The 22,732-nt window shown below is 36.5% G+C and overlaps 1 protein-coding gene across 1 annotated transcript; it reads right to left on the bottom strand.

Annotated features, from left to right (window-relative positions):
- Positions 1-4,799: 4,799 nt before the first annotated feature.
- On the bottom strand, positions 4,800-22,439 carry LOC101854125 (pleckstrin homology domain-containing family A member 1). Its single transcript, XM_005088900.3, has 13 exons — positions 22,322-22,439; positions 18,394-18,671; positions 16,717-16,774; positions 16,032-16,091; positions 15,556-15,601; positions 14,748-14,845; positions 14,034-14,147; positions 13,361-13,555; positions 12,853-12,921; positions 11,627-11,691; positions 10,734-10,797; positions 9,996-10,079; positions 4,800-9,041 (listed from the first exon to the last, which is right to left on the bottom strand). The coding sequence occupies exons 2-13, from the start codon at positions 18,474-18,476 to the stop codon at positions 8,970-8,972; spliced, it is 1,008 nt and encodes a 335-aa protein (XP_005088957.1). The 5' UTR covers positions 18,477-18,671; positions 22,322-22,439; the 3' UTR covers positions 4,800-8,969.
- Between the last annotated feature and the right edge of the window lie 293 nt (positions 22,440-22,732).

A 22,732-nucleotide genomic window follows, 5' to 3' on the forward strand; every position in this document is an offset into this window, starting at 1 on the left:
ACAGCTGAAGAATTTGTTTATCAAAACCATGAACATCCCAAATCAACTTTTTGATCATATGGATCCATTCTAAAGGCATGGCCAGCTAGAATAAAGTGAGAGTCAATATTAAGTTGTGGTATACTTGGTGAAGAAAATTATCATCAAGAACAATGAATATAAATATTTAAAAAAAATAAAATATCTAATCACCAGATATTTCATTTTCCATATAATAATAACAACTGCAATAATTGCACTAATAACAATTAATAATAGAATAAAAACTGATATTAATAATAATTAAGTGACAATTACGAACGTAATAATAATTTTGAACACCTCAAGCCAGTTTAAGAAAGAAGATTTTAAAAAACCCAAAACAGATCACGATACACTCTTATAAGTACATCCTCTTGATAATCATACATTTCTTATAAACATTTTCACACAAAGACTTTACATGTACGTCTTTCAGTCAAACATCTTCAGGACAAGTTTCGTTTGTTTTTCTTTGTTTGAGTAAAGAGAAACACATCAACACAATATTGTTTAAGTTTTAGTAAGAGTTTTACGGCACTTGCAACACAATAAGGTCATATAAGTGCCGAAGATTAGAAGTGTTACAAGAGAGTAACAAACACAAAAAAGAAAGAGGGGAGATAAAGACAATAGATGTTTGAAAGGAAAGAAGAAGCAAATCACACCAGAGCACCCCCAACCACCCACACACAACATTGTCAGGACAGGCAGCCACCAAAACAGTGAGCTAATAACACCATTTAAAAAAAAATCCACCTAAAGAGTAAAACTTACATCTTAAAAAATGCAGTTACGCAGTTGTCTTTATCTCAACAAAAACCACATACGACAGAAAGCTTGAAAAGAAGGCGTTGGTTGCCGAGTGCTTTGTGGCACGTCAGCATGACAAAGGCTACTTTCCGCAAAGAACACTTCAGAGTTACAGTGACATAAAAATAATCAAGGAAAAAACCCCCCAAAAAACCCAACTCACAAGAAAACAAGCGTGTGTTGATCCAAGTAAGTCAGATTTGTGGTACAGGTAAAAAAGAGAAAAAAAAAAATGAGAAAAGAAAAGAAAAAAAAGAATACTTAGCGTGAGATCAGATTTTAAAGCATAGTCTACTATACTAGTTGATGATCAAAGAGCACAAAGCAAAGGTTTATAATTTGATTAAGTAAATACTACTAAAGTGTGAGTCACTTCATACACAGAAAATCATGTTCACTTTAATAAATTAGTGGTCTACTCACATTTTTTCATCCAGTTACACAATCCAACTCATAATTTGACCCCCCCTAAAAAAAAACCCCAACTAAATACAACTCATGACAACATCCAATATCAATTTCTATTTACATAAATATGAGACTAAACAAAATGTAACGTCACACAGAAAAAATCTGTAACTTGACAAATAACAAATTGTCAACATGCTACAATACTGGCCTAGATCAAACTTCGGACAAAGTCAAACTGACTCATAATGGCATTCCATACATTACAATCCCCCATCCCATCACAAAACCATACTAATCTCCCCCTCACCCCCCTTCCCCCCCCCCCCCCCCGGCAATTGTGTTGACTCCCCTTCCCTCCTCCTCCTCTTCTTCCTCCTCCTCCTCCTCCTCTTCCTCTCTCAAATTTCTTAAGTTATAAAACAGAAACTATTAAAAATAATAGAAAGCATTTGCATAGCGCAAATCTCTCCTCAACAGCAAGCTCTATGTGCTTCACAATCTATACTATTACCCCAGCAGACCAGAGAGCATTCTAAAACAAACCCAACTTCCTAGGAAAAATACAGAGCAAGCAGCCATTTATAGGCGCTAAAACACTAACATATTATGGCCCGGATCAGCAAAAGACACACAAATGACATACTCCAATCTGTGATTAACGACTGAGGCCACCATTGCACCAGGTTGACAAAATAATTATCAATCAATGCGTAAAACGTAATTAAAAAAACACCCCACCAAAAATATACAGAATAACAAGAAAATGTCCATCAGCTTAAAAAAAACAACATACGCAATTGTCAAGATGGTGAAAATATACAGAAAACGAATAATAAAAATAACATAGAAAAGTGAGAGTACAAGCGACAAAGTAAAACTGGGAAAACTAAGGGGAAAAAACTGAGGTAGGAAAGGGAAAAAGGGAGCAGCAATTCTACTTTCGTCCTGTAACTACGCGTAAACATCTTCACTTTGCTGCGCTGACAAACACGGATCATGAGCATCTCAAACTATTATAGAATTGCTAGAATTATGCAAAGAGGTCACAGAGAGAAAATAAAAGTTCAAAAGTTACATTCCAGAGCTTACAAGCAAAGTGAGCAAGGGAAAAGCTGCAGACTATACAACAATACTAAGGGATATAATATTCCTGACATTCTATTGTACAATTTTGTGCTGAGCAATGGATAATGGTATACACATACATTTAGGGACCTTTTACTTCAACAACAACAAACAAAGACTTTCGAAATGTGGAAAAGAAATGTTGCATCTGGGAGGACGGCTGTCCATTCTTCAAATGGACAAAATACACAGCTGTCACAAAGTATTCCATTGGTCAAATGGACAAAATACACAGCTGTCACAAAGTATTCCATCGGTCAAGTGGACAAAATACACAGCTGTCTCAGAACACACCAAGGATAAATCAACCTACTTCAGATTCTCTGGCCTACTTTTTTAAAAACCTGGTACTTATTGTACATCTGACTCTCAACGTCGCTCAACAGTGACTCTTGAAAAATGTCTTTCAGAATTTACTGAAAACTAAAAGGACACTAATTTTGTGAGTATTGTAACCAATAGCTGTCATCCTATAGTCTGTTCATTTAATGCTTTACACATTTAAAGACTGATTTCTCAGTAACCACTTGTTCAATTTTAATCTAATTTTCAGAGATGATTATGTGCACCCTAACCATTATAGAAAAAAAAGCATCTTAGGTACCTTATTAATGTCTGGCTTATAAATTACTCTTTTTCATTAACACAGTACATTTAGGGTTTATTGTACCTACAAGCAATATTGTGAAGAATCAAATTAATACGGCTGCACATGAATTATTATAGTTAAGAAAAAAAACCTTTGCGTGGAGCAGTGAGTAGCCATGTTCAACAAAGATGTGAGAACAAGTGAACAGATCACTCATTAAGTGTAGAGACAGCTTTATACTGTAAAAAGCCTAAAATTCTGATGTGAACTGCAATAAAGTGTTCAAATACTTAAGAATGGATTATAATCCACCTTTGACCCCGCATTTCTAAGAATGCCAACTATTACTTTTGCAAAATTGATCGCCAAGGTCCAGACTACACAGAAAACACGATTCAGATCAAAATTTTAAAAATAAAAAATTATAATCTCATAATGAGAAAGAAAACGTTCAACATTCACATCTATTCAAAAGACAACATATGGGTGTATCTTTGTTGTTAGTGGTTTTCTCAGATAATCTGCAGGATCAGCATAATTCTTTTCTTTGGGTGGGGCCATTTAGAATTCAACCCCACTCGCTTGACAAGTCGTCAGATGTCATTGCTTCTGACAAAATAAAAAAGGCAGCTCTGACAGAGTGACACATTTGTCTGGCAAAGGTGACGACATATCCAAGTTTCCCTTGTTCGTTCATTAATGTATTTTTACATTTTCCATTCACAGCCTTTCTGACGAGCCAGTACTTAACAAGTCAGAAAAAGTTACAAAGACCATTTGGATCAATAACTGGGTTAAATGTTGGTGTTTACTGTACTCCCCTTATAATAAAACAAAAGAGGGTGTGGCACTCAAGGATAATGTTCTTTATTTATGGACGGACTTTGTCTCACTTTTACTTTGCATCAATACTAAGAATAGAAAAAGTAGGACTAGCCATCAAGTTTCAGAGCGATTAGTCTTTCAGTTGCTTGACAGTGGACGATCGTTTTTGGGCAGCTTCAACTGTACCATGATATTTTCCCCATCAAATTTTAATATTTAATTCCTGGAAAAAAAAATGAGATTCTCCCCCAAATGCCCTTTCACTCTTGTTTACTGAATGTAAACCTAAGTACTTTTAAACAATAGTTCCTCAACAATGTTCACACCGACTCCACGTAATCTAATACAAAATGGTGTTACATTCAGTGTCTCAGAAGTCAACTTATCAAAATGCATAATTTACAAAATTAGCAAATTAGTAAAATACCAAAACAACAGAACAATTGACATTTCAAAACACAAATAAGTTGGAAATGTTTTTTTAAGGACATCTTTCGAATCAGAGATTGATACAATGGGTATAAATAAAGTTCAGTTTAGTCCAAGACGTTCCAGAAAAAAGTGCCACCCGGCAACTCCTCATGCATTCTTAACTCTTTCAGACATATTTTAACATCCACTTCATTCTTCATTTTTTAACAATCTTTTGAATTGTAGTTCTTTAACGCCCCCATCAACACAATTTAGATAATTTAAGATGTGGTCTTTGGTCCTGCCTATCACGGCAAACCCACACAAGAAGGGATATACTGTCTATGCTAAAAATTTTCCTCACACGTGATTTGAACTCGGGTCTCCTGCGTGCAACAGCGCAGCACCTAACCAACACACCACAGATGTCAGTACCTGTTCACTCTTAAATATGCAACACAATTCTGTACATTGCAAAAATGTCAGTGGTACAAATGGTTCTGAGATTGGTGTTATGAATAAGAAAATCATTTTTAAAAACTGATATTGTAAAAATACAATACAAGAGTTAACAAAGCAAACAATATGAGAACCTCAACTTCCAAAGACTAGAACTGCCACAATATTTATTAACAAATCAAGTGGACATGAAGGGAGTGGATTAAAGAAAAAAAAAGTTTGTATGTATGTATGCGTTTGTGTGCATGAAAATGAAGATGCACAGGGAGGTTCCAATTTTCCTACTATTAATACATCATTTTCTTTTAAATTTCACACAAAAACAGCCGACACCATACCCCCCCCCCCTCCATGTGTATGAAACATATATTTCTCCTCCTTGTATAGACCTATGATGATGTTGCAAACATATCATAGCACAGGATTAGGATTAGTGTCCGAAGGTATGACAATGGTGAAATATTGATCGTATCTCGGTGTCATAAAGAGTGAGCTTGACATTGCATGTATGTCCTGCTTATCATCTGGCTCTAATTCTTCTATACTGAGATTTACCCACAAGCACAGTGTGGATTCGTATTTGGGAATTTAAAAACGCGACTATCGGTACCAATTTTATAGTATTAGGTTACCACTAAACTTGCAAACTATTGACAAACACAAGTCTTGTGTGTCTTAGTAGAGGTTTTACGGCGCTCGCAATTGCATAAGGTCATATGAGCGCCAAGGGGTGAATGTCAACAGAGAAGTCCTTACAGGGAATCAGGCTTACTCTGCTCACCTCTCTAGCTTCAACAGCACAAAGTCCAACACAAGTCTAGTTTTGCAGTCGAACGAGTATTCTCGCAAAACCTAAACACTAGACTGACTTTAAAAAAAGGAAGCATATTTTACTTTTTGACTCAGATTTGCAAGTTTGACTAAATTATGGGTAAAATGGGGATTATAGGGGGATGAGGAAAGCAAGCAAAGTGACACTATCGAAGACACGGCGTCCCAATAAATGTCATGAGTGGGCTAGATTCAGACGACAAGTCCAGAAACATTGAGAAATGAGACTACTGTCCTGGTTAACAAGCTTAGCTGAAAATTAGTCCTAACAGTAGGAACGCACACTCCCTGGCAACAAAGGGGTTAACCAGCAACGCATTTTCATGACACAACAAATAAACCCATTAGAAAAAAAAAAGTAAAGAAACAAGTATTACAAACAAAAAAAAAAACTTTTCAGGATGAAACTGTCCACTACGAGAGGTCCAACATGAACTCAAAAGTAATAAAGAATCCATAGTGGGATACAGGGTGCATATTAATAATATTGATAACAAAATAAAATATATAAACAAACAGTAACAAAATCAAAAATAAAACCAATACTAATAATAAACCAAAGATTAAAAGATAGTCGAGTCAAGTAAGAAAAAAGAGAAATATAAAACATCAAATTCACGTTTCATTGAATATCCTATCCTGTTAAATAAAGTCGCATAAATTCAAGCTGAACAGAGGAAAGAAAACCTACCACCATCATCTGTATGTGTGTGCCTGGTGAAAGGTCCTGTATGACGCATTTTGAAGAATTGCACTTCATTGCACTTTCAGATTTAAAAAATTATTTCTGAAAAACATGTTTTTTTAAATCTTTCAGACAGTTCCTATACTTTGTGAAGTTTGGTTAACATCGTTAGGTAGGGTGCGGAAACAAAGTTTAGATTGAGAAAAATGCCTTTAAAGTTTCCCCTAGATCTGGATCTAGGTCTTCTCAAAATGAATATCATAATTGAACATCAATCAATCAGCCAGCCATGTTGTTAGTCTTCCAAACCCTAGACAACACAATTACAACTCACAGTCACAGTGCAACTTTAAAAAAACAGTTTGAGACTACAAAACAGTTTTAAATTATCATTAAACCGCTTTTAAAAGCAAACTCGTACACAAATAAACCTAGACATTTTCCAAAATGATTTTGCTTTGCTCTTGAAGTGTGACAACGCACTTGTATTTTGAAGAGTGATTTTGTGGCTTTGCTCAAGAAGCGGAATATTGGGTACAAATGCTCAAGACTTGACACCCCTTACTGTTTTGATACATTCCTGCACAACTGACAGCTCGAGAAAGGTCACAGGCTGACCCGAACTTTGGTATGCGGAGTGATGTGGTTTGTTTTTATGATATGAATAAATGTGATAGCAAATGTTCTCACACAAACTTTGTTATTTCATAAGATAACTTTCCCTAAAAAAAAATATCTTCATAGTTCCATTTTTAGCATAAAATAAACACAAAGCTTTGAAAATATTGGTAGATAAATGGCTAAAGAATTATTTTTTAATTGGGTTTCAATTTTTTTTTTTTGAAATCGATTTTTGACCTCTATTGCCCTGTCAGTTCGAGCAAATACATCTTGTGGTACCTTTCTCCAGGCATGCACACATTTGTCAGTTTTCATTTCAGGAACAGGCCCTTGTTGATCAGTAAGACTTACATGGATAAATGTATACATGTACTCCTGTATCAACAGTAACCAAATAGATTTTCTTTACTCTTTCTTCATAAACTCTGAACAATGGTTTTACAAAATATTTGGTTTTGCAGTATAAAATTACTTTAGTGTAAAAATATTTAAACACCTTCAATCAAGGGTGTCCGTAAAAATTTACTGATACAATATTCAATACAGTTTAAAAATGTGTATGTAAACATAAACACTCAGGGATATAAACACACAAATTCAGACTTGAATATCTTTACAAGGAACAGTCATAGTAAAAATAAATAATGTTGGAAAAAATATCTCAAAATGCATTGAACTGCATCACATTAAAGCTAAAAAATCACACAGTATAAAAGTCAATTCATTCGATGTGTTAAAGTTCCAAGATAACTGGACAGAGATTTTTCCAAGAAAACAAAAGTGCCCCGGCTTTGATAGCAGTGACTCCCTTGAGAAGAAATGTAGAGACTGAGTTGTTTTTTCGTTTGATCTTGTGTCCTTCTAAGCAAAATATAGGTTATGTAGGAGGCAAGACAGTGAGCCTTAGCCCGTTAACTGCCTTGTCCGAGACTGAGAGCGCATTGAAAAGATCATAAAGCTGGTATGGTTGTGAAAAGGATATATACCTCTAAACACAACCCAGGTTTAAAAAAGAAGGATTCAAACCCATGCTGCCCACACTGGAAGATATTTTTACCAATAGAGCAAACAGCACACCTGAGAGGAAGATTAAATGGAGAGCCAGAAACATAATGCTGATAAGAAAGTGAGCGATTTCTTTCGTTTGAACGGATCAGTAACTATGGACTCACATACAGCTTTCTAAAGCAAAGAACAAAAAAAATGATTTAAATGTATATAAGAGGTGACAGCGAAGGGTTTACTCACAAATAAACATGCAGTCTTGTCATCCATAGCCATTACAAAAATATAAAAGAACTTGAAAAGAAAACAATGATAGGATTTGTCACGGAGACCAAATACTAATGGGAAACAGAGAGTGAAACAACTATGTTATGCTGACTTCTACAAACTGTTGCTGACATAAAGCTGTGGCTTGTTTTTGATCTTGTTAATTAGAGGAGTCTTTCCACTGCAGAAAACATAACGCCCGCTAGCAGATCAAATGTATTAAGCCCAAGATGTTTAATGTTTAAACAATGCAATTTGCTCATCTGTGGTATATGTCTCACGTCTTCAAACAAAGTTATTGAAATTCATGTTCTAAATGCTGGAGGAAAACCCCCCCCCAAAAAAAAACAGCAACAAAAAATGCATAATGTAAGAGCAATTGTTAAAAGGAATGAAACAGTTTTTTTTTCTCTCATCTTAAAAATGTTGTTTTCAGGGCTTAGTACATTTGAACAGTGTGCTATATATAGTAAACTGATCCCTGTGGTAATAGTATAAAAATCATATGGGCTCTGTCAGATTTTGGGAGAAAGGAATGGGGAGGTCAAATAAAAGCAGATACAAAGACGAGCCAAGTCTGAAAAAAATAGAAGGGATGGGAAAAAAGTGGTAGGTAAGTCTATTAAAGGAACTAAAAAATGTCAGCCACACAGGATAGGTGAAGCAAAAAGCTATTATGCCATTCACCTATCATCAAACCACAGAGTTATATAAGTTAAAGCAGGCAACAATCACAAAGTTCACACAGCGTCTGTTAAAATAGGCAAGCTCATATTAGCAATCTGGTCACAGCTCAGTGAACTTCAATCGATCGTTTTGATTATTTCAATCTCTGAATATCTTCCTATTCAGTTTCGTCGTGTGCAGAAAGCGATGGCCCCGTGCAATCTTGGTCCTCCCAAGTTTTGTTCACAGCCAAACTTTGTTTGGGTAGTTGTCATTGTTTCCCGCCGGCTGCTGGCCCCTTGGTCCTTGAGAAACCTGAAGAGATTGGTGAGTGAAAATACACAAGTAGTAAGCAGAGTAACGGCCCCCATTCAAAAGGAAAAAGAAAAAAAACAACTAATTAAATCGAAAAGAAAGGGAGGAAGTTTTACTCAAATATCTATGAACCACTCACACATGAAAAGATGTGAAGAAACACAACACACAGGTCAGAGTTGTGCTGCAAAGGTCACCCAAAGAAACGCCAGGGGCAAAACAGGGAAAGAGCAGCTGGTCCTTGCATATTTATTTGAGACCTTTCTTGGGGAGCACAGGACAGGGAAAGATTGATTAGAAACAATTGTGAGGCAGCGTGGTGGAATCAGGCTCTCGTCAAAATAATTAAAGTAAAGAAACTTGCTTTTTTCAGCAGGTTTGCGAATTTTTATTAAATTTTTGTTTTTTGGCTCAATATCTTTCATGCCCATTAAAGAACTCATTTCTGTGTGGATTTTTCTGAAAAACGTTGAATAAAGGCACAAAAAATGTAAATCTTCACTTACCATGGACTCTTAAGCTAAGGAAATAACTAATCTTTGGCGGTAATTTTCTCACTAATTTTACCTTTGAAAACAACTGACCCCCACCTCCTTCTTTTGCAAATATCTCGGCTTGTATTAAAGATAAATGGCTATTTTTTTCATCCAAATAAAGGCAAGTGAACAAGCTTTAAGATGATACCAATAACTCTACATGCCCAAACATTGACGAGAGCCTGATTCCACCACACAGCCTCACAATTAATTTTTGTTTGTTTGTTTGAGGAAAGAGAAGCCATCGATGTAACAATCCTCCTATTGTTCTGGGAAAAAGCAAGACCAATAGAAGGTAACAACAGAAGGGAAAGGAAAGAAGTACGACCTACCAGTGGCACCCTCCCACCACACTCGAGAAGAACTGAGACGTCTATCTTAATAACTAAACCGTGTGTACATATTCAGTTTTACTAACCTGCGAGTGTCTGAAAGTGTATTTCTGTTGCAGTGTCTGCTCCAAAGCGTGTATCCAGCCAAACATATCTGCAGGCGTGTCGCACTGAAAGAAATAATGTTCTGTTAGTGACTTTTCACAAAAATGTCTCAACACACTGTGGGTTTACTGCAGAAACATATCGATGGTGTTTTGTGTTTTGGTCTAACCGACAAACTTGAAAAAATAAGTCACCTCACATGCGTTCATTTAGACATTTTTTGACATTCACCTTGAGAGGGAATTTTCTTTTTGACTGTTGAAAATACAAATCAGTGATGATAAGAAAAGTTTTCCTGAAGCTACATATGTAACTCATAGTCATATATGACTGAAATAAGAAATATTTGTAGTTTCTGTTACAACTGGAAAACAGATAACTGTTAGAAAATGCCAGGGCAAAAGACCTACTCAAATCATGTTGCTTATTAATGTGACGTGGTTGAAAATCAATACCCATATTAAGTTGCAAAGAGAGACCCTGAGTGCTACAACATTCCATATATTACTGCACTTGTCAAAACTCTAATTTTCCTAAAAAGTCATAACTTGACACATGAATCTTGAACAATTAAAAAAAAAATGGTTGCTGTCAAACACGATCATACTGATTAACTGAAAGTAGGAATTCAAATACACCCTCTATCCACTTTCCCAATACACTCTTTCGCAGTTGGAAGACCAGTAGACATGTTGATATGCAGTAGTTGCCTCCCTCACCTGAACATAAAATGTGCGTTTAGTCGTGATCACTTCAAAAAGATTGTCTCTGCCAGGATGAGATCTGAAAACAAAATCAAAATTGATGATATCAAACACTTTTCCATTTGTATATATAATTTGCTTATCATTTAACCAAAGGACAAACAAGTCACGAAGACTTCACATAACCTACTAATGTCTAAATGCGTTTAAGACAAAAAAATACGACCACACCTTGTGGGCTAGAAGGACTTCTTATTCAAGGGAAACATGCTTTGAGGACAATAAAGGAGTGCATCAAAACTGTCCACATATTTCAAATCAAAAGCACATAAAACCAAAAGAACAACAAACCAAAGACTGACATTCCCCCAGACCATGCAAACTCAAATAGAGGAAAACTGGTTCTTTTAAATCACATTAACTTGAATATAAGTCCATCCATTGTGAATGAAAGAAAAGTATATTACTTCAGACTGCTTGTCAACTTTTTCATAGGCAGTGCCCACTTTGGCCACCTTTAAGAGGCTAAAATTTCTGTTCTGCTCATCTTCATGTATTTCTAATTCTGAGCAGGGCATAAAATAACACCCGTCACCACACAGGTGATCCCCCACCAAAATGACCAAATGTGTCACAATGTAGTGGAATCAGGCGCTCGTCATTTTTTGTGCATGTAAAGTTATTGGTACCATCTTAAAGCTTGTTCATTTATCTTGCTTTTGATGATAAAAATACCCACCTGTCATGAGCAGAAGTGAAGATATTTGTGATTGAAAAAGGTTAAGTTCACTTGGTTTCAGTGGTAAAAAAAGCGATGCCTCACAAATGATCCACTAGTGAGTGCTATAGCCCTGTTTAGCAAGCACAGCTTTAGACAGAAGATGTTGCCAAAGTGCTGTGTGGCTTACCCGTCTGTGGATTGCTGTACATGCGTGATGTCATCCAGAGCAATAGTTCTCAATGGCTGCTTGTCCTGGAACAAAACAAAATACACAGAAAGATCAAAAGCATATGTAAAAAAATAAGATCCCCACATACTAACTAGTTACAGAAAGCTTATCCTTGGAAAAAAAAATCAAGAAGAAATCAGGACAATAAAATGTTATTAAAAGACAAAAAAGGCATCCTTGTTTAGTTAGTTCAGTTGTAGTAGAGGTTTTACGGCGCTCACAACTGCATAAGGTCATATGAGCGCCAGAAGATTAGAGGTGTTACAAGAGAGTATAAAACATGAAAAAAAAGAAGAGGAGATAAGGACGATAGATGTTTGATAGGAAAGAAGAAGCAAACCACACCAGAGCACCTGCCAACCATCCACAAGGCATCCTTGAGAAATCAATATCATGGTTAGGGGATACAGTTCAGCCTTTGAACCTGAGAGACCGATATTTCAGCCTGGGCCATAGGTCAGGGTGCCCCAAATGCCTGATATATCCACAATCAACTAATACCTAAAGGCTGACCGTCTGCTCAAGCCCATGAACCCAGGGGAACTTTAAGAATCAGGGCTGGAACCTCAGGGGTCAAAGGGTTAAATACTTATCAAAGGAACGATAGCCCAGTCATACATAATCTTGAAATGATTAGATGGGATGAATGACCCACAGATAATAAATAAGAGAAACCCTATGACATAACAAATAGTGATATTTTCAATGCAGCAAAACAGTAAAAACAGTATAATCATGACAGAGATACCCAAAGACATGTTATTTTGGAAACTACTTTTTCAGGGGGCTCTCATGGTCTAGAGGTTAAGGTGTTCGCCTCTCATTCAATAGGTCCCGGGTTCAAATCCGGATAGCAATGGAAAATTTTCTTCTCCAAAATTTTCTCCTTTCACATCCTTTCCTGCTTTGTAACAATGTTCTGTCGTCTGCTTTTGTCTCCACTTTCTGCCCCCACCCCATCAACTCCTTTGCCCCTTCCTCTGGCTCCAGACTCTTTCTGCAGCCTGTCTACTGCCATGCCTTGGCTCCATCTTACTGCTGTCTTTCAGCCACACCCCTGATCTCATGGTAGGAAAGATCTATACCTAGCCTTCTCGGACAATGGCGAAAAATCTTGGAAGTGCAAGTTGTGCATGTGAAAGATCCCTTACCAAAAAAAAAAAAAAAAAAAGGAAATAACTTACATGTTCAGATTTGAAGTATGACAATCCTCGCTCATGGAGGGCGAAGTATCTCCTTAACCAGTTCTTCCTCTGGAAAACGAGAAATAAAGTATTGATGTGCATTTTTGTTGCTTTGATTTTTGTTCTTGAAAGCATCTTTTTCTTCACAACAAGCCTTGAATGATGAATATTTCATTTCCTTTTATATTTATCATTACATATATTGGAGAGATATATGTTAATTATTTCACAAAAAAGTTAATTAATCATTTTCTATTACATCTAGATAATCATGGAAAAACGTTAATGGTTTATCATTGGTCAATTGACTCAACATAAGTAAGTACACTTGTCAGAGCTGACAATAGGGAAATAAAAAATCAGAGGCTTAAAGGTAAGAAGTTTTTAAAAAATGACTGATTCTAACTCGTGTCATTTCAGAAAGTATACAGTCTGCACACTTATCCACAATCCAAACGAAATTAATAGACATTAAATTTACGAGCTGTTCCAATATCCTTATACTTACCACACCCCCCTGTTTAACACAGAAGCCAGCCCGGATGGGCTGCAGTTTCTGATCAGCACCAGGCCGCGCAGCCTCTCTCTGGGGGTCCCAGTCCCGGTACGCATGCACCGAGCCGCGGCTGAAGGAGGACGGAGGGGTGCTGGAGGAGGACGACCGAGACTCTTCCTCGTCTGACACACCTTCGGATTCCGCTGCCTATGGAGGGAGGAAGTCAAGAAGTCAAGGTCAGCCATTTTCTTTTCTTTTATTGAACTTTAACCCTATTAGAGGTTGACACAATTTCTAAACTGAAATTCAAATGAGATGACCTCTTATTTATTCTTCATCGATTAGTTTTTTTTAAAACATGCATAATGGTTTCTTTGTGGTGCAGAAAGGAGCAGGAGCTACTTTAAAAGAAAAAATAACTATAAACTTAAGAATAACTGTGGTTCTACAAATTATGTATTCATTTAAGTGCAATATCTTCATTACATTTATTCAGCAATGTGACATTCCTCGAAAATGTTTAACTCAAAATTGGAACAAACATAACAATGTAAGATACAGATATATACTGTTCTCTAATTCAGAAAATAAAAATAAGGGTGTGTGTGTGTGTGTGTTTGTGTGTGTGTGTGCAAAGCACAAAATAACTACTAAGAAGAGAAAATTATGTAAATAAAACTATTACCTGGATGGGCAACTTGCAGACAACTCCTCCAGCTATCTCAGTGATGTAACCACCTTGAGTGATGTCCCCTGCATGCCATTCTACTTGTGAATGAGGGGAAGCTTTCTCGGGAACCTGGATTAGATTTAGGAAGAGTTTTACAGCACTTGCAACACAACTGGGTCAAAAAATGCAGAAGATTAGAGATGTTATATGTTACATACAACAAAAAAAAAGAAGAGAGGACAGGCATAAATGACAGATGTTTGGATAGGAAAGAAGGAGCAAACCACACCACAGCACCCACCAACCACCGACCATGAACCTGAGTTTATGGCAGACAATGTTATTATATAGCTTCAGTTATGGCCAGTGTAAACCTAATAAAATATGTGTAGCATACCGGTAACTATGCCCAATATACACCTTACAGAATATGCCTAGAATAACAGCAGATACGGTCAATATACACACACCAACAAATTGATGACATTACACTACAGCAGACACACTCAAAATGGACGAAAAAGCTGATATGGCCCAATATACACATGACAGAGTACACCAGGCATATAACAGCAGAAACAATGAAAACTAAAACAATAATAATAACAACCGCATATTCACCTCTTAAGGTACGTAGGTACGTTCTATCCTGACCAAACTTCCAAGTGTAAAAAAGACTTTCAACTCAAATTCACACGGTCAAATGTGGGAGTAAAAATGAACACATACCGTGATTTTACTGGCGTTTGTAATTGCTTGTGTCCAGCTCTGCTTGCCTTCCTCAGTCTCAGCTTGAAGGCAGTAGGTACGTCCCGTCACCGTAATGGCTAGAGGAAAAGAACAAGGTATTAATATTACTTGTGGCAGACAAAAATAGTCATCTAAGCATATCTCTACATATCTGTCGAAAGCACACAAAAGCTAAATGATACGCAGAAAACAACAGTAAAGCCAGATAAGAACTGAATCAAAAAAATTGAATGCTGTATCACTGTAGTACACATTTTTAAAAAAAACAAAAAAACAAAACAACAACACCTGAATAAAAGAGCAAAGAGAACAGTATTAAAAGTATAACAGGTGGTAAGCCTTACACAATCTAGGTAAAAATATATCCATACCGACTAGACGAAGCATTTCTTTTGTAGGTCTTCAACAACTTACATGAAATGAATAATTATAAACTCGTGATAAATAAAACAAAATAAGTTTAGTTTTAGTAAGAGTTTTACGGCCCTTGCAACACAATAAGGTCATATAAGAGCCGAAGAATAGATGTGTCACAAGAAAGTAACATACACAAAAAAGGAGGAGAGATAAAGACGATAGATGTTTGATAGGAAAGAAGGAGCAAACCAAAAAAAAGTAAGCAGTAAGCAAGAAGCATACAGACATATAAATACAAAGAAGAGGGGAACTCAAATGATAACACACAAAAAAAAAAGTGCAGACAAAATGCATCAGGCTAAGGATAGTTCTTATCAGACCAACGATAGAGTAAACATCCCCAAACAACCTCAATGGCATACAGACTTACTGAAGCAGAACTGGACCTTGGGACGTTGCTGGGATCCATCACTAACCTGTGGGTGCAATGACAGATACAAGTGCAAAAGAGAACAAAGTTGAAATTTGATACAGTGATGTGTATGTCGTCATCGTTTGTACTGTGATAGTAGGAATGTCTGTTTATGTGTCAGTGTTACTCTACAGATTGTACGCATGCACAGAAGATATTGTAAAGCAGCTAGAGCTTTACTGTAATAGTAATAATGACGGGAATTTATATAGCGTCCAATAACTGGAGGGCTTTAAGCTCTGTAAAATGCAGAATTTTCACTCAACTTAACTGACGAATCAGAGAGAAAATTCTGTAAATTGTAATGCGAGACCAATTAACAACACACACAGACACACACATCTCCCAGATCAACACACATTCTCACTTACAAAATTTACTGTTGTGAACTCAAAACATCAAAGGAAGAAACGGAATGAAAAAAAAAGACTTACCTTTGAAATATTGTGGATGAATATTTCTCCAACTGGACTTCTCCATGCCTCAGGCAGATTCTGAGAAAAAATAGAGATGTTGTACTTCAAAGAAAGTTCAAATCAGTTACTACATATTCCAAAAGTGTTTTTTAAAATAAATTCTGAGAAAATAAGCTTAACATTGTATTTGACATCAGATTCAATGAAACTAGAAAAGAGCTTCACATGCTGATCACTTTATGAACAAAACAATTTTTAAAAATTGCAAAAGATACCACAAGTGTCCAAAAGAGTTGAAGGGGAGATTCCAAATCAAAATACTTTAACAGAAAACCAAAACACTGCTAAACAAAACAACAGAAGTGTAACAATATGGTATAAATATTTAGCCAATAACAACTAAAAAAGAAAGCGAAGCAAACTAAACAAGAGGAAATGGCAATATAATATCACATAAAGGTACTGAGAAAAGGAGGAAGAGGAGGAGAAGGAGGAAGAAAAGAAGAAAAAGAAAAGGGAGAATAAAGATCAAAAGAACGAGAAAAGGAACCAGGAAAGAAGGCATGATGTAAACATACATAAAGTCACACAGGCGAGGAAAGATTAACTGATTGGACGATGGAATTATCTTTATTTCCGATAAATACTGGTAGACAATTTGTTGTGAGTGTTATAATATAAAGTCACGTCCATGAAAACTTACAGCTGGGCTGTCCATGAAGTACACAAGCTTTCCATTATTTTGATCTAAAACAAAATATCTGAAACAAAAATAAGTGCAGATGAATACAGTGTTTACTGGTGCATGTAAACAGAAAATAAGTAGTCTTAATTCAAACTTTAATACTCATTTTTATTTATTAGAAATCAAACACGGATATTTACATGTTTTAATACTCAGTCTACGAAAAAGCATGGACTGTAAGTTATAAAGTTTACCTCCAACCTGGCATATCAGTATCATCATAAACTCTAACTTCTCTACAGCCAAAGATGAAAAAAAAAAAAATCAACAAAACAACTAAAAACCATAGGAAAATGAAAGCTTTTACTAAAGTGATACACCAAATATGCATCAAATTAAACAGTTGGAAAACATGTAAAAATCATACATCACTGCTCTATCCAAGTCACTTGCCCTTTCAAACATGACCAACGGATGTCAGAACAGTGACAGTGTGAACTCTTGACCTTTATCATTAGCACATCCACAGGCTCTGAAGTTCAGAGCGAGCCCTGACAGCTATGCTTTTATTTCTTTTTAACAACAGAATCTGACCCCAGCTGACACAACAGCAAATTCGTTGTTAGAAGGGATAAAGTTGTGGCTCTTCTGGGTTGGGTTAACTCTTTGTACATATATGGAAGAAAATTTCATGTTTGTATACAGCCAATTTTGTCATCCAAATTTTCAGCATTACGAACTGACCTATTACTCCACTCCTACTTAACCTATTGGTATAAAATAAACACCAAACCGAGAAGAAATGAAAGTTCTTGTAAGAACCATGCAGTTTCATTATAAATAGGATGGATTTTCTGGGGGTTGGAAAATTTTTGTTTTGACAACAAAGTGATGCCGTGCACCAGCTGAACTGGCCCACCATTTCCAAAGAGTTAAACAAATAGAAACTTTAAGGTGGGGAGAGACATATTTTTATATTTCTTTTTTCACAGACTGGCAGACTCACATTGTAAAGATAATAAAAAGTATGATCATGAAGCAATGACAATGACAAAACCCTGTGCAATTTTGACCATCCTCACATAGGAGAGGAGCAGGAAAAAGCTGAGCACAATATTTGGTGGGAAGTGCATTTCATTTTCAAAATGAAAAAGTTTTCACTTTTGTTTCATCCTACTTTTGTCTGGAAATGAAAGCTTTGAGCAACACCAAAGGTGACTAAGGGTATGACAGAAATTACCTTGTAGCACATTCTCAGTTAAAATTAACGGTATTTCCATTCCTACACTCATTTCAGACTGTCATGGTTGCCTGTTTTAGTAAGAGATTTACAGTACTTGCAACAAAAAGAGCTGAAGATTAGAGGTGTTACTTGAATGTAATATGAAAAAAAAGGAAGGAGGAGGGAGAGATTATGTAAGGAAGATAGATGTTTGACAGAAAAAAAGGAGCACATCACACATGGCAGACTATTCATAAGCTCAGGAATGTACGTGTAATTTATGATTTTTTTTCTCTAAAAGTTGCTTTAACTTAAATTTTAAAAAATCCTAAGAAAACAGCACAAAGAAGAAGAAAACTTTACCATATGATAAAGACTTTAAAGGTAATCCTTAAGGACAGTCAATACAACAGTGTGAGCAACAAAGAAAGATGCCCTTTGATGATAATGAACAGCACAAACATAAAACAAACCTTCGACAAAATGTCCCAGTGTTCTCTGTCTCTTCAATGTTCAAAAAGCCACACATACGGCCCTCTCTATCTTCAAATGGCATCCTGCATGACCGAGACAGGGCCAACAAAAATTATTTAGCTGATCCCATACACTATTACATCTTCATTAACGTTTTAAGCTCAAAAAAAGAAAAGCACTGATTCTGGAAAGGTGTTCGTCAAATTAAATTTGCTTTTCTCCAGGAGACATAATATTCCCACCAACAGACTGGCTTCTCATGATCTGTGCGGAGAACCTGAAAATACACAGAAAAATGGAGATACAAAGTGACATAGAATAATGCTTCATGAAGGACTAAAATAGTTGAAACTGTTCACATACATATATTTATTTCCAAGTTAATTTGGGTAAACCGCTAAAGCAGCATCACTTGAGCAAATCACCAAAAAGTTATCTGATTTATCAAACTTTAAAACAGGAAATTTACATTTTATATTTCAGGCAAAGACCCTCCTTAATAAGATGTATACTCTGAGTAACTATCTTACCAGATGCCATAGTGCATAATAACATGTAGCAACAAGAAACAAAAAGAAAAATATTCAGATATTTTGCACACATTGACAGAGTGGAGCAAAGGCAGATCAGGACCATTACTAAAAATTTACACATTCATGTGTACTTATACAAAGTCTCCATCTAAGATCCCATCCATTACAATCCCAGTTTGCTTTCCTGCTATTAGAAGAAAACAATTTTCACAACACAAAAACTACCCCATATTCTTCTCTAAGGGACTACATTCCATTAAGATCCTGCATTTGAGATCATACTTTGTGTGCGTGCCTGGTGAAAGGTACCGTAAGATGCATTTGCTCAAACTGAGCTACAGGAATGCATCTGTTGGTAAATGATATCAAAGTTAGCCAGAAATAAATGCGTTCTGATGCACAAATTCGAATTCTGATATCGTGGCCAACCCTCATCCCTACACGATGTGCTGGTAAATAATACCAACGACTTTGTATATTAGGATTTCAGTCTCTTCAGCCACTTCTGGATTGCACAGCGGATTTGCAGACTCGGCAGCTTTGAATTTACAGAGCTGTCGCTCAGGCCTAAATACATTCAAACTTTCATCCAGCAAATTCATCTTCCAGAATAAGAAATTAGATGTCATAGGAAGCGAAATCAGGACTGTAGGCTGCACGAGGAAAAACTTGGATCCCTTGCTTTGTTGGGAGCTACATTGTTCTTTCGTCTCAATTCATCAACAACATTTTTCAGTTGACATTTATTTAAGGAGACATAGCAGGCTATTAAGTTGAGAAATTATGTGGACTCATTTCACCCTCTCTCTAAATTATCTTGGTTAGTAAATGGGGTTTCCAGCAGGCACACTCTACTTTCTTAGTACTTTCTCCATGCATTTACGAGACACATTTTGCACCAACTCAAACAATAATCCTCTCTCTATGGATATTGCGATATATGTATATTGTGCAATATGGTTCAAGATAATAACATCAACGGTTTGCTCATTCACAGCTCGATTTGGGTGGTTGAAATATGGGTCATCAAAAACAATGTCTCCCCGTGCACTCTAAATTCTCATTTGTCCATTAATAAATTACATATGATGAGCAAGGAGATAGAGATCTCCGCAAACACACCTCTGCATATTTTCCTGATTTTGCTTTGGTGATTCTCCAAGTTTACATAAATAGAAGTAAGACGGCTGTTTTCTTTCATTCATGAACTTCGTCTCTGGTTTCCTCCAGGCTAGCCAGAGCACAAACCATCCTTTGTTTGTGACATCATAAAATAAACTTGAAAGAGTAAAAGTGATGTCACATAAAACTTGTCATAATTCGTCGTTAGTTTGAGAGCACAACATGTTTGGCCTCCAATAGATATTGCTTTTACAACTGACTTAAAAGTCAATATCTTCCCTTTAAACCTTAGTAAAGGCAGCAACTTCCATCATGTAATGTTTCTTTCTCATTCTGAGCAACCCTTGGCCTTGGTCGTATTTCTTTGAATAGAGACTAAATCTTCACTGCCTTGTTCATCATGCCCGTCAAAGAAAGTGATTATTCACACCGGGTGTGCACATAAGAATCAATATTATTCACACCAGGTGTGCGAATATCTATTTGCAAAGGGTCGAGCCAACGTTGATTTTGGACCTCGTTTGTCACACCCGGGTATCCCACCTTTTGGCAAAGGCTTTAAAAATTAATATGTTAAAACAACTGTACACTAGTAAAATATACTTGTTTCAGTTTTAGGGTTAAGGCATGCACTCATCTCTCTCTCTTTCTCTCAAGGCGCAAGGAAAAAAAAAAAAAGGAAAAAGAGAGATTTGAGTCATTATCATTGACACAATACACAACTTGAATTCTAATTTGAGGGGGGTTTTTTGTATCGCATTGCAAAACTAAAATTAGATCTAGATCTATCCCTATGAAAGATAGTACAAAGGCCACCTCTATTCTCACCCGGAGTGAGAATAGTGCAGGCGAGTCTTGTGGCTATTCTCACCCGGTGCGCGTTCACCAAATTTTGCGTTCACCCTAAACCACAGAATTCTACTCTGTGATAACAGAAAAATTGTAGAATTCTGTGCCGTGAACAAACGTTCCATTACAACTGTAGCCTACTAAAAGCGTACAATTTTGTCTGTGGGCAGTGGAGAGAGAGAGAGAGAAAGAGAGAGAGGAGTCTAGGGCCTAGCGCGAGAATTTCCGGGCAAAACAAAATGGCGACCCGCATAGTTCGGCTCGATTCGAAAAGTTAAATAGCCGTAACATCTTTGTAGACAACCAAATTAATTTACTTTTGTGTTTTAACATCATTTTTTAACTTTGTTTTGGTAAATTTGATCGTCCACACCGATAGACAGTATTCAGAAAGAGACAGAGAGAGAGAGAAGAGGGGAGGAGTTCATCTTGCGAGAACTTCCGGGCGGGTGAGAATAGCCACTTTCTAGTACAAAACAAGATTGTTTACTCAGCCCGAAAAGTGTTCGCATCTAAGTCCGCAAATTGCTTCAGATGGCGCCAGTCTTAAAATATTGAAGCTCTCTTTCGTTTCTCTAGAAGAAGAATAGGATGGTCTGTTAATTTCACTTTTATTGTTTTTCACACAAGTAGGGTTTATAACTCTGTTCGCAAAGTCTGCACTTTTTCGAAGAGGGCGTCACCAAATTTTTAAGGACACTTTTTTAATTGCCTCAAAGTGAGGAGTGAACTATCTTGTTTTTAAAGTCTTTGTCCCTACCCTACGGCACGGCCCTACGCGATATAAGAGGAAACATTTCATAGTATTCACACACCCTGTGCCAATAAAATTTCATAGTATTCACACAGTATTCACACACCCTGGGCGAATAAAATTTCATGGTATTCGCACAACCTGTCATAGTCATACTAGATCTAGAATCTAGATCTAGATCTAGATATAGATCTAATCTAGATCTAGATAGATTAGATCTAGAATCTAGTGACTAGTGGTCGCTCGTTAGGGAAGTCGCTCGTTAGGGAAGTCCTCCCAAAATTTTATTGGATGCAGATACTAGGAATCACTTTAAAAACCTTTCTCCATTTCATTGCTCTCTTTCACAAATAAATATGGAAATATATAAGATCTAGATCAATCTACTACATCTAGATCTAGATCTAGATCTAGATCTAGATATCTAGATCTAGATCTAGATTAACGACCTGCACAAATTTAATCAAAAGTCGAAAGCAAAGTCGGCAAAGAGCTGGAGTCCGAGTCTGATCGCAAACGATGCACGAAGCCGAAGGGGGAAAAAAGTGAGAGTGAGGAAAGAACAAGGAAATAGAGCAAAAATCGAACTCTCTTGATATATTTCGGGCAAACCTTCGCCTGATATGTGGAACAAACCACAACAAAATATTCAGCCGATGCATGACTTACACAGCTAGGAACACAAAGTCTCTGCAGAGTTGAGAGGAAGAGGAACAAGAAAGAAGACAAGCTTCATTATCATCGAAGTCCAAAACAATAATCTTCCTTGTAAGGAAAACATGAAAAGAAGAACAATAACCGGAAGGAAACGGTGCACTAAGGGAGCCAGCTGTTTTCATCATCTGAAAACTGAAATGCGTTGAGCGGTTTGTTGAGACAAGACCAAAAACGGAACAAAAAGTTAAGGCAAAGCTAGAAATAAAAGCTCAGGTTCCATGTTAAATATAAAATATGCCTGAACATACCAACAGCCAATAGTCTAAAAAAAATAAAAGAGAATTTTTTTTGCGCAACTCCAAATTACAAGGGAGATAACAATAACATTCGGGAAAAAGTAAAGAGGGCACATTGTTTCTCCTA

Source organism: Aplysia californica, unplaced genomic scaffold (assembly GCF_000002075.1).
Source record: "Aplysia californica isolate F4 #8 unplaced genomic scaffold, AplCal3.0 scaffold00001, whole genome shotgun sequence".
NCBI lineage: Eukaryota > Metazoa > Mollusca > Gastropoda > Aplysiida > Aplysiidae > Aplysia > Aplysia californica.